The 19,324-nt window shown below is 39.5% G+C and overlaps 1 protein-coding gene across 1 annotated transcript in view; it reads right to left on the reverse strand.

Annotated features, from left to right (window-relative positions):
• Positions 1–19,324, reverse strand: part of VTI1B (vesicle transport through interaction with t-SNAREs 1B) — a 30,079-nt gene that overhangs the window by 1,199 nt on the left and 9,556 nt on the right. The window contains exons 2-5 of the mRNA XM_004738992.3: positions 6,982–7,040; positions 4,750–4,941; positions 2,448–2,621; positions 872–933 (exon numbers count right to left, since the gene is read on the reverse strand). Of these exons, the coding sequence (XP_004739049.1) occupies positions 872–933; positions 2,448–2,621; positions 4,750–4,941; positions 6,982–7,040 (487 nt within the window). The remainder of the gene's footprint in view (positions 1–871; positions 934–2,447; positions 2,622–4,749; positions 4,942–6,981; positions 7,041–19,324) is intronic.

Consider the following 19,324-nt stretch of genomic DNA (forward strand, 5'->3'; position numbering starts at 1 on the left):
TCCATCAACCCAAATGAACATCTTTATAAAGGTAGTATAAAAGCTTCAAAAATTTACTCTTTTGTTAACAAAGAATGTCATCTCTGGTTCTCATGTTAACTCTAAATTGAAGGTTTCCTTTTGTTTGACAAGGCATTTACCATTGTTTAGGAAAATCTCACTCTTACTAATTCCATGGCTTAGATATAGTTTTGTGTATACTAACTACCCATTTTAGGGTTTTTTGTTTTTGTTTTTTAAAAGTTGACTTTTTGCTAACAGGACAGAACTCCCTGATAAGGAAGAGGCTGACTACCATGAAGGACAAGCAGAGCCAAAAGCAAGTAGTAAGCAGTAGCAGTAAAAAGTTTTTTTCTAACCAAGTTTATACAAATATACTTCAAGGACTATAAAACTCCATGAGTCCCATGTGCTCTGAAAAATATAAGCTGGGATTAAAAGTGGACAAATTTCTCACTACTCAAGTCAGAGCAGCATATACTTTTTTATTTTTTAAAGGAGCAGAGGGAAAGGGTGAAGCAGACCCCCTGCTCAGCTCCATCCCATCCCTGGGGCTCCATCCCAGGACCCTGGGATCATGACCTGAGCCGAAGGCAGATGCTTAACCTAACTGACTGAGCCACCCAGGCGCCCCTCTTAACTCTATTTTTAAAATTACTTTCTGGGGGCGCCTGGGTGGCTCTGTCATTAAGCATCTTCATTCAGCTCAGGTCATGATCCCAGGGTCCTGGGTTTGAGCCCCACATCGGGCTCTCTGATCAGCAGGGAACCTGCTTCCCCCCTCTCCAACTCCCCCTGCTTGTGTTCCCTCTCTCACTGTCATGTTCCCTCTCTGTCAAATAAAATATTAAAAAAAAGAAAACAAACTTACTTTCTGGACATTGAACGAAGAATCTTTCGACTTTTGCTCAAGTTTTCACTTGTGTTTACCAGCTGGGAAGAGAAAATAGCAATTATTTCCCCCTGCTAAAGTATATACTGTAGAACTTGAAGGTTCCTAAACTGACCGTGGGCATTAAAGGGTGTGTGTGAAAAATTCCATCAAACCAATTTGAATGATGGCCTCTGAATATATATGTAGAAAAATTGGAAAGGACAAGGTACTCGAGTACTCAGTAAGTAGGCTTAGGTATTATTATATCTCTATATATCTTAGGAATTATTATATCTCAATTATTATACCTCAAGGTAACTCAAAGGTTACCTTGGGGAACTCCTGGGACCAAACTGATTCTTCACCTTAGCTACTCAAAACAGAAAAAGGCTTCAAGTGTACCTCCGTCGGTAACTGTGAGGAAACTTCAGATTTGAATTTCATCAGCCAAACTCCAGGGGAGCTTCTTGAGGTTTTGTTTTTGCAGGCTGGTGGATTTCCACTTTTGGGATCTGGTTCTTTTTTCTTTACCCCTTTTACAGATACATTGAATTGTGAAAGGGATCATTCTTCTAAAAGCTTTTTAAAAAATTACTTCCTTTTGGTTGCCTGTTAATATCTAGATTGCTGGGGGATATTTCAACAGATGCCATCTGCCATCTGTTCCATTCCCCAGTGGCCATAAGTAAGCTGATCGCTCAGCTTGTTCCTTGCCTTTTTAAATTCAACCAATCCATCTGATGTGTTAAAACCACCTAGTCGGTAAACAAGATGCCTTCTCTACAGTATACCTTGAATTCAGTGGTTGTGAATTTTTACTGAGGAGGCAAAGGCATCATTCTGATTAAGAATGGAGAACTGCAACTCTTAGGATATATGAGGAGATCTTCTCCAATTCCCACATGGAGGAAGTCATCCAAGTCTTGCCAATAGTATCTGTTCTTTAATTTGTATTGGCTTCATAATGTTAAGAATATAACATTCTATTGGCAAGTTGTACTATTTTTTTAAATTCCTATGCAGGTGTATGGAAAGGGAGGAAGGAGATGTTTTTCAGAGGCCTTGATATAGTTATTTCCCGTTTTCTTCCCACAGCGATCTAGCTTACCTTGGGTAACAATAGAGTTATAGTCCAGGACTGAACCTCTAAACTGTCAGCAGTACTATTTTATGACATGTGGAAAATAGCCTTGAATCTAAAGGACAAAAAAACTAGGATTGTTTAAGTGGATGGTGCTTTCACAAGAACAGGATAATATCCCATTATAGATAGATTAATATGAGAAAAATCTCAGGTTGGTAATCTAGGAATTGAAGGACAGAGTGGCTACAATCTTAAGAGTTGACAATCTTCCATAAATGCAGAAACTGGGTTTCTTCAGTCTTTTTTTGGCCTCCAGTGACCTCTAAATCCAAGGGGTAAAATTATTTTTAAGATAAATCTCTCAGCTGAGAAAAGTGTAAGCATCTAAGAGGTCCTGACCCTGAATTCTGAACTACTATAGCTTCTAACAGTGGCAAGGCATCAGGATATAAAGGGCCCACCTACTTTCCCCTATCTGCTCAGACTTACCCTATTCTTAGTACGTTCCAACTGTTCACGTTGTTCCCCCAGCTCTTCTATGATTTCTGAGCCAATCTGGTCAGTCTCTGTGGCAATCCGATGAGAACGCTCAATGCTCTGTGTGGCCCGGTTCAGGCTGTCTGTGCCTTGTAGAAGCAATGCCCTTTGAGACTGTAACCGGTTCTGACAGGAACCGGAAAGGAAGAGAAATGTTAAATTCATTTACCAGCACATTCCTTGTGACCCTTCTGATGTAAGAGGGGATATAGTGCATGCAGTGATTTTCATTACTTTTAAGACTTTAAAATGCTAACTATAAGATTATTAGAATCCAATACAAGATCACATACCTCCCATGCCACTGCTTGTTATACTTAAATGTGAGGGAAGAAAAGCACTTTCCCTGAATCGGTGATGAATTCGAACTGACTTGTGGACCAACAACAACTGAGAGGCAGTGGCCCAAGTTTGGGGTGCAGGAGCTATCCGAATATGCATACAGCCTGTAACTGTTGACAGAGCAACAAACCAACCAACTTAACTCCACAGCCTAGAACTAGATTAATTCACTGAAGATTTCCACCTGACCAGTACTGAGGATTGAGTGACCATGAATAAGCTATTCATATGCAGCACATACAGAATTCACTTAGAAGTCTGAAACACTACTGCATTTTGGAAGACACTTAAGCAATTACAGTCTTGGAAACCCAAAAAGAATTTCACCTCAGACCAAACAAAACAAAACTCTGAAGTTGCCACAATGGTGACTGCTCTCAGGGAAGGAGGATCTGGGTCCATAAGCCGCCCTCATTTCCCAAGTGCCCTAATTTTCTAAATCCCTGCCAAAGTTTTACTTCACCTATAATCCCAAGCACAGCAGGCAAGATGACAGAAGTAGCCCTTGTCAGTCAGAATTGACCACTGACAAATGGGTAAGTTCTTCACTATTCAAAGCACTTACACATTCACAAAGGGGTTGGTTCACAGGGCCTATTACTAAACAGGTGACTCCTCGCACTAGATACCACCATCAAGAAACCAAAATACTGAGTTTTCAGATAAGTAACTAGTCTTTTCATATTTGGCATACACATCAGTGGACGACAGAACCACTGCATGACACTGAAATAAACCCCAGTTAACTTTAGCTTAAAAGAAGCAGGAATAAGGATTTTTTTTTTTTTCAAGTAAAAGATGGGGATTTTTAACTAATTAGACTGAAGAGTAGTAAGATCATATAAATCAACCTCAGGTTTGGAACAATAATGCCATGAGAGTCGTATGTATATCTAAATTGTCTTTATAATTTCTGAAACTAGTAATTCTAAAGCAAATTATTGTTTGGTTTTTATCTCCCCTTTTTGGGGGTTACTGTTGATTTTTGGTAACAAACACCCAAAGTCACATTATACCTCTCATCTTACTTTAACAAGCTTCATCTGACTGCCATTTCCCAGTCTCTCTTCACAACTGAATTCTGAAGAGTTTCTATCATTCCCTCTAGTTTTGACATAAGTAATATCAGACCAGTATCATCTGAATGTCTTCATAATCACAATCAGGATGCATCATGAAACAATTGTTTAACGCTGCGCTATTAGCCTTTCTACATATGTGCAGTCTGTAGTAGTGGGGCCCCATCCACCTCTCTCCCACACTATTTGCCAAACCACTTGCCAGGCCATTTATACTTTGTGCAGTGGAGTGTTAATTCCAAATGCAACACATCACATATAATCTTTGTAAACTTGTATTCCTTTATCAAGCTTCTCTAGATAGTTTCAAAATATAGATTTTCAATTCTGTCCATCTAATTTTATAAATCAGAACAGTGGAGTCTAGAAAGGCACTATGGCTTACTTTCCATTACAACTAAGTGAGCTCTTAGCACCCGCCTGAGAAGCTTCCTGCCTTCTCTACTAGGTCTCTGGTCTTGGGCCATCTTGATATAATGTAAAGGACAGCTAGGGTTAATCTGTAACAATACTCCGGATAAATTAAAAACCTAACTGAATTTTTGGAGTGTAAGTGAAAAACTGGATCAATGGGGCAGAATACAAAATCCGGATACTAAGAATAGGAAACACTTGTATTCTTCCACTAAGTACCAAGTACTAGTACATTAAAATATACTAAGAAATCTAAATAAGCATGGATTGGAAAGATCTGCATTAAATAGAGTAGAGATGGTTACCCAAGAGACAAAGGGGAGTTGGATGCAGGAAACAGGTGGGAAGAACAAGACTATACAACATGACTAATCTTTGTGCCACAGGCCCTTAAGGGGAAAAAAACAATTGAAGCTTACCAAGTGCTCATTCTCTACAGCGTATGAGCCATATTTCATGTCTCCTCGGCCCCCAGGTGTGGCTGTCAAAGGGGTGCTTCTCACTTCCCGATGGAGTTTGGCAAGGTCCTTCCGGTAGGTTCGGAGTTTAGACATCATAGGGTTACGGAAAGAGAGGGGTGCATAACGTAGTTCCTCTTCCATCTCTGCCAGCTAGGAAGGGAGAAAGTAGAGAATAGATGGGCTGGGTACTTTTCTCCCTCATCTGGGCTTATGCCTAGTTCGGACTAACAGAACCACGGACAACTGCAAATAAGTATTCAACCCTGTGTTCCACGAAGGCAGGGATCACACGTGACATGTCGACCTCTTTTCTCTGAGTGCCTGGCATAGTGCCTAGCATGCAGAGAACAGGCATTCAGAAAGTATGTGATGAATGAGTGAAAAAAACAAGGATCTTACTTCCTATTATATATTTTTATATACATTATCTTATTTAATCCGCATTTAATCTTTCCCCTGTCCTCAATAAGGTAGGAGATACTTACTACTTCTATTTCATATGTAAGAATTGAAGAAATCTGCTCAAGATTCCACAAATCTCCAAATTCCCTTTTCAGTATACCAATTTGTTTGTTATGGTTCAAGTGCTATCATGAAGCACTTTGAAGTCTACTATACTACAAATGATAGGGGGTCTGGCATTCTTTTTCCCTCTTCTTTCTGAAAACTAGTCATTTGTCTCCATGTGGATAACCAATGGTCCAAATCAGATTCCTATTTTATTGGGTAAGTAAAATGTAACACCCACACATGTTCACAAGAGGCCATAAATTATTTTCATCTGCTTGGGATGACCAGAGTTGGATTGGTTAATTTTGCTAATGTCTTTACAGATGTCTTTTAAAACAAAAGGGAATGTGGCTACAACCACTTCTGAGGTACATTTTTTTGGTGATTTAGTTAAGTTTAACAAGAAGAATAACTGATTTTATTCTATTATTTTATTTATTTATTTGACAGACAGAGATCACAAGTAGGCAGAGAGGCAGGCATAGAGAGAGAAAAAGGGAAGCAGGCTCCCTGCTGAGCGGAAAGCCTGGCGTGGGGCTCAATCCCAGGACCCTGAGATCATGACCTGAACCAAAGGCAGAGGCTTTAATCCACTGAGCCACCCAGGTGCCCCAAGAATAACTGATTTTAATGGCCAGCTTTTTATTTTTGAGAGAGAAAGAGTAAGCAGGGGGGAATGTCAGAGAGGGCCACTGGGAAAGAGACAATCCCAAGCAGGCTCCATGCCCAGCACGAGACAACTGGGACTTGATGCCATGACTCTAAGATCATAACTGACCTGAAATCAAAAGTTGGATACCCAGCTAAGCTACCCAGGTGCCCCAATGGCCAGATTTTTAAATGAAATTTTATTTTTTATTTTTTTTAAAGATTGTATTTATCTGAGAGAGAGATGGGGATGGTGCAGAGGGAGAAGATGACTCCCCGCTGAGCAGGGAGCCCTGCACAGGGCTCAATCCCAGGACCCTGATACCATGAGACAAAGGCTGATGCTTGACTGACTGAACCACCCAGGGACCCACAATTTTTTTTTTTTTTTTAAGATTTTATTTATTTGTCATAGAGAAGCGAGAGCAAGCACAGGCAGACAGAGGCAGAGGGAGAAGCAGGCTCCCTGCCAAGCAAGAAGCCCGATGTGGGACTCAATCCCAGGACGCTGGGATCATGACTTGAGCCAAAGGCAGCTGCTTAACCAACTGAGCCACCCAGGCGTCCCCACAATTTTTTTTAAAAGATTTATTTATTCATTCTAGAGTGTGTGCATGTGGGGGGAGCAGAGGGAGAGAATTTTAAAGCAGACTCCCTGCTGAGTACAGAGACTGATACAGTCCAATCCCATGGCCCATGAGATCATGAACCCAGATGAAACCACGCTTAGAAGACTGAGGCACCCAGGTGCCCCTAAATGAAATTTTAGAAGACCACCCAGGTAAAGGTTTGAGAATGCCCTTACTAACTCATATCATCAAAGACTCATTTTAAGAGAGTATACAAGCTTTATCCATTTCTGTTTGTCAAATTCCCTCATCACGTACGTCACCAATGGCCTCATTTAGTAAGAAATAATCAAAATCAAGATCAATAGATAGGAACAGTTAATCTGTGATCAGGTAATAAGCATTACTTCTAGAAAAGACTAATTCCAGATAGAAGAAGTAAGGCTTTGTTCCCTGTACTCACCGTTTCATTTGCTTCTTGTTGCTTTTCATCAAAATCTCTGATCAGCTTCTTCTTCTCTTCTAGAAAAGAGAGACAAGTTTTAAGTGCTAAGTCCTCTATTCATATATTTAGAGGTCATTCCCTCTGCTTAGAATAAACAGCCCAACTCTCCCCTGATGGGGCTAGTAGTACTTAATCATCTCTAAAAAGGACTTTTTTTTTTACAATTTTTTTTAGCACAAGTACATGTGAGCTGATGGGGGTACGGAGAAGGAAGGGGAGAGGGAGAGAAAGAATCTTAAGCAGATACCACATCTAGCACAAGGACGATGTGGCATGGGGCTGTATCTCATGATCCTGAGATCATGACCAAAGCCAAAATCAAGAGTTGAATGCTTAACCTTAAGATTGAGCCACCTAGTCACCTGTAAAAAGCATTTAGAAATGCACTGGAACTTGTTAACATGATGATGGGGGAAGGGAAAGGGTAGGTATTATGAACGGAATTTAGTACTCAGGGAACAAAAAATATCCATGCTTGGGACACTCCTGCATGACAATTATCTGGCCCCAAAGGTTAGTATTCTCCTACTAAGAAACAGTAGAGGTCTAAGTTAACCACTGTCAATTAATTGTCCCCTAGAAGGATCATGCACACCTTCATCAACAAGAATGTTTAGCAATACTGATTCTTTGAAATCAGTATTGGGAAGCAGGCTTCCCACTGAGCAGGGAGCCCAATGCGGGGCTTGATCCCAGGACCCTGGGATCATGACCTGAGCTGAAGGCAGACTCCCAACGACTGAGTCACCCAGGTGGCTCCTTGTCCCCACTCTTACCTCCACTATAAAACACTTCTCTATATTAACCCTTATCAACTGCTTCTCTGCAAAACAAATTCAAAACTCACCTACTCTGCTTGCTGGGAGAGTGCATGGCATGGTACATATTTCTTGGCCATACCCACTTATGGTAATATGTAAAATGATGCAAATACCACTGACACACACAGTGAGTCATTCCCCTTTCAATTCTGTTTCAATCCTTTAACTTGTCATTTTGTCTTTATATGTTTAATTGACTAGTATGTCTTTAATACCTAAAACTACTAATTTCTTCTTTAAACAAAAAGAAGAAGCTTCAGCTGCCAAGCAGTAACACTTAACTAAAACAACACTGTTCTGCCTTCACTGTATTTTTCTGATCACTTAGGTAGGTTTGAAAGATTTTCCACTGAATAGATATATATATCATTCCATCCAAAAACACTGCAATACACATTCAAGTGTACATGGAATAGTCTCCAGGATAGATCACATACTAGCCACAGAACAAGTCTCAGTAAATTTAAAAAGACTGAAATTCTATCATGCATCTTTTCTGAACACAATGGTACAAAACTAGGAATCAATCATAGAAAAAATTGGAAAGAACACATATATAGAGGCTAAATGACATGCTACTGAACAATGAATGGGTCAACCAAGAAAACAAGACATCAAAAAAAATGCATGAAGACACAAGTATTGGCAAGGATGTGGAGAAAAAGGAACCCTGATATGCTGCTGGTGGGAATGCAAACTGGTGCAGCCACTGTGGAAAACAGTATGGAGGTTCCTCAAAAAATAAAAAATAGAGCTACCCTATGACCCAGTAAATCAACTACTAATTGCCCAAAGAAAACAGAAACACTGACTCAAAAAGATATATGCACCCCTATGTTTACTGCAGCATTATTTACAGTAGCCAAAAAACATGGATGCAGCCCAAGTGTCTATCCCAGATGAATGGATAAGATATGTCTCACACACAATCACAAACACACGGCTATTACTCAAAACACAAACACACGGCTATTACTCAGCCATAAAAAAGAATAAAATCGGGGCACCTGGGTGGCTCAGTGGGTTAAGCCGCTGCCTTCGGCTCAGGTCATGGTCCCAGGGTCCTGGGATCGAGTCCCGTATCGGGCTCTCTGCTCAGCAAGGAGCCTGCTTCCCCCTCTCTCTCTGCCTGCCTCTCTGTCTACTTGTGATCTCTGTCTGTCAAATAAACAAATAAAATCTTTAAAAAAAAAAAAAAAAAGGATAAAATCTTGCCATTTGCAACAACATACATGGATCTAGGGGTGTAATGCTAAGTGAAATAAGTCCGCTGGAGGAAGACTTAACACCGTATGACTTCACTCATATGTGGAATTTAAGAAACAAAAACAAACAGGAAGGGGCACTTGGCTGGCTCAGTGGGTTAAGCCTCTGCCTTCAGCTCAGGTCATGATCTCAGGGTCCTGGGATCGAGCCCCACATTGGGCTCTCTGCTCAGCAGGGAGCCTGTTTCCCTTCCTCTCTCTCTCTCTCTCTCTCTTTCTCTCATGTTCCTCTCTCTCTGCCTGCCTCTCTGCCTACTAGTGATCTCTCCTCTCTGTCAAATAAATAAATACAATATTTAAAAACAAAGAAACAAGAAAAAAAATAAAAGAAAAAACCCCAGATGCTTAAATACAGAGAACAAACTGGTCTTTTTCAGAGGTAAGGGAGGAAGGGGAAAATAGGTGAAGGGTATTAGGAGGACACTTATCATGATAAGCACTGAATAATGTACAGAATTGCTGAATCACTATATTGTACACCTGAAACTAATAAAACACTGTATGTCGACTATACTGGAATTTTTTTAAAAGTACATAGAGACCAACACAATGGTCCAAAATTGTTGGGATGCAGCAAAAACTGTTCTAAGAGGGGAGTTTAAAGCAATACAGGCCTACCTCAAGAAATAAGAACACTCTCAAAGAAATAATCTAACGTTACACCTAAAGGACCAAGGGAAAGAACAAAGTCCAAAGCCAGTAGAAGAAAGGATATAATAAAGATTAGCACAGAAATAAATGGAACGGAGATAAAAACAAACCAAACAAAACCTCAAAAACAATGGCGTGCCTTACACCTAAAGGAGCTAGAAAAAGAACAAGAAATAAAACCTAAAACCAGCAGAAGGAAAGAAATAATAAAGATTAGAGCATAAATAAATGACAGAAACAAAAACCAACAGAAGAGATCAATGAAACCAGGAGCTGGTTCTTTGGGGGTAAATAAAACTCAATAAAACTGATAAACCTCTACCCAGACTTAAGAAAAAAATAGAAAGGACTCAAAATCATAAATGAGAAAGAAGAAATAACCAACACCAAGATATACAATTATAAGATTATGAAAAACTATATGCCAAAAAACTGGAAAGCCTAGAAGAAATGGATAAATTCCTAGAAACATATAGATCACTAAAACTGAAACAGGAATAAATAAAAACTGAACAGACTGATTACCAGCATATATATTGAATCAGTAATCAACAAACTCCCAACAAACAAAAGTCCAGGACCTGAGAGCTCCACAGGCAAATTCTATCTAACATGTACAGAGTAGCTACTGCCTATTCTTCTCAAACTATTCCAAAAAAATAGAAAAGGAAGGAAAACTTCTAAATCCATTCTAATCCAGCATAACCCTGATATTAAAAGGTAAGACACAACAACAATAAAAACTACAGGCCAATTTCCCTGATGAACATAGATGTAAAAATCCTCACCAAAATATTAGCAATCCATATCCAACAATACCTTAAAAAAGTCACTCACCACAATCAAGTGGGCTTTATTCCAGGGATTCAACAATGGTTCAGTATTTGCAAATGAATCAATGTGATGTATCACATCAATTAACAGAAAGAATAAAAAACCATTATTATCACCTTAGTAGATGAAGGAAAAGTATCTGACAAAGTACAACATCTGTTCATGATAAACTCTCAACAAAGTTGGTTTAAAGAGAGCATATCTCACCATAATAAAGGCCATATATGAAAAATCCACAACATCATACTCAATGGGGAAAAACAGAGCTTTTCCTTTAAGAAGGGGAAACAAGACAAAGATATACAAAGATATCTTGGGGCACCAGGGTGGCTCAGTGGGTTAAAGCCTTTGACTTTGGCTCAGGTCATGATCCCAGAGTCCTGGGATCAAGCTCGGTGTCTGGCTCTCTGCTTGCCAGAGAGCCTGCTTCCCTTCCTCTCTCTCTGCCTGCCTCTCTACCTACTTGTGATCTCTGTCTGTCAAAAAAATAAATAAAATCTTAAAAAAAAAAAAAAATGCCCCCCCCTTAGCACTTTTATTCAACAAAGTACCATAAGTGTTAGTTGCAGGAATCAGACAAAATGAAATAAAAGGCACACAAACTGGTAGGGAAGAAGTAAAACATTCCCTATTTGCAGATGACATGATTATATATACAGAAAACTCTAAAGACTCCAGCAAAAAACTACCAGAATGAATGAATTCAATGAAGTCATAAAAAACAAAATTAATGTACAAAAGTCTGTTGCATTTCTGTACATTAATAATGAAGTAGCGGAAAACACTACCAGAATGAATGAATTCAATGAAGTCATAAAAAACAAAATTAATGTACAAAAGTCTGTTGCATTTCTGTACATTAATAATGAAGTAGCGGAAAGAGAAATTAAGAAAACAATCCCATTTACAATCATACCAAAAATAATAAAATACCTAGAAATAAACTTAACCAACAATGTGAAGGATCTGTATTCTGACAACTATAAAACACTGATAAAAGAAACTGAATCAGAAAGATATTCCAGGGCGCCTGGGTGGCTCAGTGGTTTAAGCCGCTGCCTTCGGCTCGGGTCATGATCTCGGGGTCCTGGGATCGAGTCCCACATCGGGCTCTCTGCTCGGCGGGGAGCCTGCTTCTCTCTCTCTCTCTCTCTCTGCCAGCCTCTCTACCTACCTGTAATCTCTCTCTGTCAAATAAATAAATAAAATCTTTAAAAAAAAAAAAAAAAAAAAGAAAGATATTCCATGCTAATGGACTGGAAGAACAAATATTGTTAAAATGTCCACACTACTTAAAGCAATTGACAGATTTAAAGCAATCCCTATCAAAATACCAACAGCTTTTTTTTGTTTTCCCAAAGATTTAATTTATTTATTTCAGAGAGAGAATGAAAGAGGGCATGAGAGGGGAGAAGGTCAGAGGGAGAAGCAGACTCCCCATTGAGCTGGGAGCCCGATGTGGGATTCGATCCGGGGACTAAGGCATCATCATGACCCAAGCCAAAGGCAGTCACTTAACCAACTGATCCACCCAGGCACCCTACCAACAGCATTTGGTATCATAACATCATAAAAACTAAAACAAATAATACTAAAATCTACATAGAATCACAAAAGACCCTGAATAGCCAAAGTAATCTTAAGAAAGAACAACAAAGCTGGAGGTACCATAATCCCAGATTTCAACATACACTATAAAGCTGTAGTGATAAAACAGTGTGGTACTGGCAAAGAAATGAACATACAGATCAGTGGAACAGAAGAGAGAGCCCAGAAGTAAACCCATGCTCACATGACCAATTAATTTACAATAAAGGAGCAAGAATATATAACAGGAAAATGTCTCTTCAATAGATGGTGCTGGGAAAACTAGACAGCTCTATGCAAAACAATGAAAATGGACCCCTTTCTTACACTATACACATATATAATGGATAAAGACCTAAATGAGACCTGAAACCATGAAACTCCTAGAAGAAAACATAAGCAATAATTTCTTTTACAACAGCCACAGAAACATTTTTTCTAGATATGTTTTTCCTCAGGCAAGGGAAACAAAAGCAAAATGAAATTATTGGGACTACACCAAAAGAAAACGCTTTTACACAGCAAAATAAACCATCAACAAAACAAAAAGGCAATCTACTGAATTTGCAAATGATATATCCAATAGGGGTAAATATCCAAACTATATAAAGAACTTAGAAAACTCAACACCAAAAAACCCCCCCAAATAATCCAATTAAAAAATGGGCAAAAGGGACGCCTGGGCGGCTTGGTTGGTTGGGCCGCTGCCTTCAGCTCAGGTCATGATCCCAGTGTCCCGGGATCGAGTCCCACATCGGGCTCCTTGCTCAGCGAAGAGCCTGCTTCTCTCTCTGTCTCTGCTTGCCACTCTGTCTGCCTATGCTCGTTCTCGCACTCTCTCTCTCTGACAAATAAATAAAATCTTAAAAAATGGGCAAAGGATCTGAATAAACATTTTTCCAAAGAAGACCTACAGATGGCCAACAGACATATGAAAAAATACTCAACATCACTAATCATTAGGGAAATGCACATCAAAACCACAATGAGATATCACCTTACACCTGTAAGAATGGCCAAAAAAAACCACAAGGGAAGCCTGGGTGGCTCAGTCAGTTAAGCGGCTGCCTTTGGGTTCAGGTCACAATCCTAGGACCCTGGGATGGAGCCCCACATTAGGCTCCTTGCTGAACAGGGAGCCTGCTTCTCCCCTGCCTGCCATTCTCCGTGATCGTGCTTGCTCTCTGTCTCTCTCTCTCAGTCTGTCAAATAAATAAATAAATAAAATAAAACAAAATGAAAAACACAAGAAACAATAAGTGTTGGCAAGGATGTGAAGAAATAGGAACCCTCATGCACTGTTCATGGGAATGCAAACTGATGCAGCCCCTGTGGAAAACAGTACGGAGTTTTCTCAAAAATTAAAAATAGAATCACCATATGATCCAGTAACTCCACTACTGGGTAACTACCCCAAGAAAACAAAAACACTAATTTGAAAAGACATATGCACCCCTATGTTTAATATTATTTACAATAACCAAGATATGGAAGCAACCCAAGTGTCCACCTATAGATAAATGGATTAAGATGTGGGGTGTGTGGAGGGGCGCCTGGGTGGCTCAGTGGGTTAAGCCGCTGCCTTTGGCTCAGGTCACGATCTCATGGTCCTGGGATCGAGTCCCGCATTGGGCTCTCTGCCTGCCTCTCTGCCTACTTGTGATCTCTCTGTGTCAAATAAATAAAATCTTTCAAAAAAAAAGAAAAAAGATGTGGGGTGTGTGTGTATGTGTATATGAATATGCAAATGGAATATGATTCACCCATAAAAAAGCAAAAGAATGAGATCTTACCATTTGCGACAACATGGGTAGATTTAGAGGGCATAATGTTAAGTGAAGTAAGTCAAAATGAAAGACAAATACTGTATGATTTTTTTTTTAAAGATTTTATTTGAAAGAGAGAGCAGGAGTGTGTGCATGCATGAGCAGAAGGAAGGGGCAGAGGGAAAAGGAGAAGTAGACTCCCTGTTAAGCAGGGAGCCCAACTTGGGGTTCAGTTCCAGTACCAGGCAATCATGACCTGAGCCAAAGGCAAACGCTTAACTGACTGAGCTACCTACGCACCCTGACAAATACCATATGATTTCACTCATATTTTGGAATTCAAGAAACAAATGAACAAAATAAAAAAGAGACAAAGAATAAACCAGATTCTTAAACACAGAGAACAAACTGATGGTTACTAAAGTGGAAGCAGATGGGGGATGGGTGAAATAGATAAAGGGAATTAAGTACACTTCTCTTGATGAGCACTGAATAATATATAGAATTACTGAATCATTATATTGTATACCTGAAACTAATACAACACTATATGTTAATTATACATCAAAAAAAGCCAAAATAAAAATAAATTTTAAGAATCTGGGGTGGTTTGGTGACTCAGACAGTTAAGCATCTGCCTTTGGCACAGGTCATGATCCCAGGGTCCTGGGATCTGGCTCCCTAAGCCTGTTTCTCCCTCTTCCTCTACAGCTACTGCTACTGCTGCTGCACTTTCACTCTCTGTCAAATAAAATTGAAATCTTTCTAAAAAAAATTTAAGTAAATAGCAATATTTGGAGAATTGAAATTTACATAAACACTCAAATACTTCAAACTAAAAAAAAGATTTTCCATTTAAAGCAGTAATGTGGGGGCACCTGGGTGGCTCAGTGGGTTAAGCCTCTGCCTTCGGCTCAGGTCATGATCCCAGGGTCCTGGGATGGAGCCCCGCATCAGGCTCTCTGCTCAGCAGGGAGCCTGCTTTCCCCCTCTCTCTGCCTGCCTCTCTGCCTACTTGTGATCTCTGTCAAATAAATAAATAAAATCTTAAAAAAAAAAATAAAGCAGTAATGTCAAATATCCTTTTAAAATAACTACATATTAAGTAAATTTATTTTAGAACTTGATATAAAGAAAACAATTAAGTGACAGTAAAAATGGTACTTGGACATGGCAAAAATGATGAAGGGAGTACTGGCATGGTATCACCCGGTAATAAACATCTGTGTAAGAGAGAACCACTGGTGTGAAAACAGAGTTAGATTTTGGACCTTTCCTTGGGGTTGACTCGACATGTAAGCCTGGATAATAATTCTTTGTCTCCTTGGGACCTATATAAAGAACTTAGAAAACTCAACACCAAAAAACCCCCAAATAATCCAATTAAAAAATGGGCAAAGGATCTGAATAAACATTTTTCCAAAGAAGACCTACAGACGGCCGGGTGCCTGGGTGGCTCAGTGGGTTAAGCCGCTGCCTTCGGCTCGGGTCATGATCCCGGGGTCCTGGGATCGAGTTCCGCATCAGGCTCTCTGCTCAGCAGGGAGCCTGCTTCCCTCTCTCTCTCTCTGCCTGCCTCTCTGTCTACGTGTAATCTCTGTCTGTCAAATAAACAAATAAAATCTAAAAAAAAAAAAAAAAAAAAAAGACCTACAGACGGCCAACAGACATACGAAAAAATACTCAACATCACTAATCATTAGGGAAATGCACATCAAAACCACAATGAGGCCTGACCTCCTTTATTAGGTATAAAACAGGAGGCAGGTCATCCCTTCATATGTAACAAGCAAAGATTAGCCCTACTTATGAGCAGTTTAATTTCTAAAAATGTGTGCATCCGAATGAATATTCTTCCTGAAAATCCACATATAAGCAACCTACTTACTACCAAAAAGTTATCACTACTTACATTGTTTTTCTGAGTTCATTTGAGTTTGGAATTATCTTTACAATCTGGGGATACAGTCTTTTTTTTATTTTGGTAAAATTTATATAACATAAAATCTACCATTTTGACCATTTTTAAGTATACAACCAAGTGGCAAGAAATACATTCACACTGTTATGCAACCATCAACACTACCCCATCTCCAGAACCTTTTCACCACCCAAACTGAAACTTCATACCCAATGAACACTAATTCTCCATTTCCTATTCCCCCAAACTCTGGTAACCACCATTTTACTCTCTATATCTATGAATCTGATGAGTCTAGGTATCATAAAATCGTAAAATATTTGTCCTTTTGTGTCTGGCTTATTTTACTTAGCATAGCACCCTCAAGGTTCATCCATGCTGCATCATGTGTATGCGGACATGGTCTTTCAAAGCTATGTTACTTTTTATTCATTGTGACTCCTAAATACAAGCCAGCACTTCAACTGAAAAAAGAGCAATTTTATTCAATGCCAAAGAAAACAGCTGAGTTGGGCTTACGGAGGGATGGCATGTGGGTATTCAACATGCTGTCCTCAGATTTTCTTGGCTAATTTCTTTATCCTAGTTGTCATCATAAGCATTTGAACGCAATCCCATGTAAGATATAATATCACTGTAATGCTTTATATGGATTTACATTCTGTTAATCACAACAACATCTATCACATGTCAACTGTCAGCTGCTTTTTAAGTGATCATGAACCACTCTAGACATGGACATTCTATATTCACAAGTGGAGATCAAACTCCTCTAGAAGAGAGAAATAAATCTACTTTTTCTTTTATAAATCCCATAGCTTCCAGAACTGTTAACCTGGCAGAGGGTTCCCTAGATGTTGCTACTGCCTGCAAGAGCAAATGACAATGCACCCTTTCCTATGCCTCCTCCATTGTTATGCGACATACCCTTAATAGACGTAAGACATTGCAAGTGAACTATTTCTTACTCTACACTGCTCACAAAACGGAGGGTTTGTTGTTGTTTTAAATAGGAGAAAGTTCAGCCATGGCAAATGGTCTGCATCTTGACCATCCATGATGTAACTGATATAAACACAAAAGCAGCTGTCACTATCCCTGAGTGGTGTTCTCAGACACCAGCAGTGAAATAATATCTGCAATCAAGAATGGCTACTTCAATGGAGAGGTATCATATTACTCCGTAATACGCTGTCGCTGAGTGTCACTACGCTTCTAAATAGGCACATCTCCACACTCAACCACTCCTGATCCAAGAAACACTCGACATGTAAGTGCATTCCCTTCCTAGCTTTGATTTTTCTACAACTGTTGGTCATAAAGTTTCCTTCTTTATTCTTCCTTTGCTAAAGACAAGAAAATCTGCATTTTTAAGAGGCTAACTCCAGAATGATTCAAGGAATGTGGTTACATAATTAAGAATAGGGAGCAAAGAACAGCTCACGGAATCTCCATCCTTTCACCTTGATTCTGTTCCTCAGTCTTCTTGGAACTGGGGTACTCCACTCTCTACCTAATTTCAGAAGGCATACCTTATCTTAGGAGTGCTCTACAGCCTGTATATTTTTAAAAGAAATATGCTCCCTTTGAAAACAATTTTAAGAATTTTACCACATTATGAGATCCTTTATGGAATCCTAAGGTTAAAAAAAAGCCTCTGAAATTCTCCCTTCTGATGATGAAGCCAGGGAGGAACTGGCTTCAGAGGCTTCAGCCTTCAGAGGCTGAACTCTACCCAACTGAGAGGTTATCAGTAGGTGCTTCTTTATACGTTAAGTCTCAGAATTGTGAAACCCACGAATGTTAGAGTGGAAATGAATCTCTGAGATCATCTAATCTAACCTTCTCATTTTACAGCTGAGGAAACTAGAGCCTGGAGAAACTGTCTTTCTTAAGGTCACAGGAAGAGCAAATGTGTAGTGATACTCATTCTGGAATGCAAGTCTCCTGACTCCCAATCCAAGGCTTCTGTATATTATAGCACTGAGGGACATTTTTGTGCTCCCAGGGAATAGCCTTCAGAAAACTTGTTCAGACCTTTTTTTACAGAGTTAGAGTTAACACCACAGTTAACTACAAAATTGCAAGACTGCATGCTGAGAGGAATGGGCACCAAAAAAAAGAGTGAGCCATTTCAAACACTATCTCCCAACCCACATGTCTTCCCAGAACAGTCACATGGCAGTGACTCACTCTAAGACTCACTAACTAGCAAACTCAGTGGATGGGGGCATCATGAAAGGGTCAGCTCCGAAACAGCTAGAGAAAGCCTACCTTAATGTTTAACTAAGGTGGCAGCCTCTCTTCCTCATCAGAGGGTTCATTTACTATCTCCCAAGAATGACTAACCTTGACCCATTAGAGCAGTGGTGAAAACTTCAGTTTCACCAGGATCATGTGGTTAATTTGCTTTTGGCGCCCCACTGTGGCATTTCTAGGACCTACATCCTCTATTTGTACACCACAATAGTTTACCTGATCTCATACTATATATAGAAGGTAAAAGCACAGGCATACCCTGGAGATACTAATTAATTATTTAGCTAGATCTTCTGGATAACTTGCTGTGGCTTTTACATCAGCACTTGGAGCTTCACCCTGCACTTTGATGTTATGGAGACGGCTTCTTTCTTTAAACCTCATGAACCAACCCCTACTAGTTTCAGACTTTTCTTCTTCTGCAGCTTCTTTACCTGTCTCAGACTTCACAAAATTGAAGAGTTAGGGCCTTGCTCTGGATTAGGTGGTGGCTGGTCTGATCTTTTTATTCAGACCACCAAAGCTTTCTCCATATCAGCAATAAAGCTGTTTTGCTTGCTCATCATTCGTGTGTTCAATGGAGAAGCACTTTTAATTTTCTTCAAAGCCTTTCCCTTTGTGTTCACAACTTGGCTAATTCTTTGAAGAGATTGAAGTTTTTGGCCTATTTCAGCTTACAATATGCCTTCCTTGATCATTTTGAACTTTAGATTTAAAGTGAGAGATGTGTAACTCTTCCTTTCATTTGAACACTAAGAGGCCAAGGTAGGGTTATTAACTGGCCTAATTTAAGTCTGAAGTGTTGTGAGAATGTGAGACAGACAAAGGGACCAAATGCTGTTGGAATATTGATACTAATCACAAATTTGCTCAACACAGGGTTGCTACAAATCTTCAATTTGTAAAAAAATGCAGTATTTGAGAGGCACCATGAAGTAAAGTACAATAAAGTAAAGGGCAACAAAACAAGACAGGCCTGTATTCGAGCCCTCTAAGTCCTTTTCTTTAGCTGCAGGAAAGAAATGTAACAGTACTGACCTTGTAGGGTTGTCTGAAAGGTTTAAAAGATAACACACATAATAAGCACTTAGTAAATGCTAGGCATATTAAGAGTTTCATAAACAGTAACTACCATTATTTTTAAAAGTAAATCCTTAGATGGGAGAGAATTAAGAGCAAAAACAAAATTCACCAAAG

The sequence above is a fragment of the Mustela putorius genome, unplaced genomic scaffold (assembly GCF_011764305.1).
Source record: "Mustela putorius furo isolate JIRA1106 unplaced genomic scaffold, ASM1176430v1.1 tig00000129_pilon_pilon_pilon, whole genome shotgun sequence".
NCBI classification, from domain to species: Eukaryota; Metazoa; Chordata; class Mammalia; order Carnivora; family Mustelidae; genus Mustela; species Mustela putorius.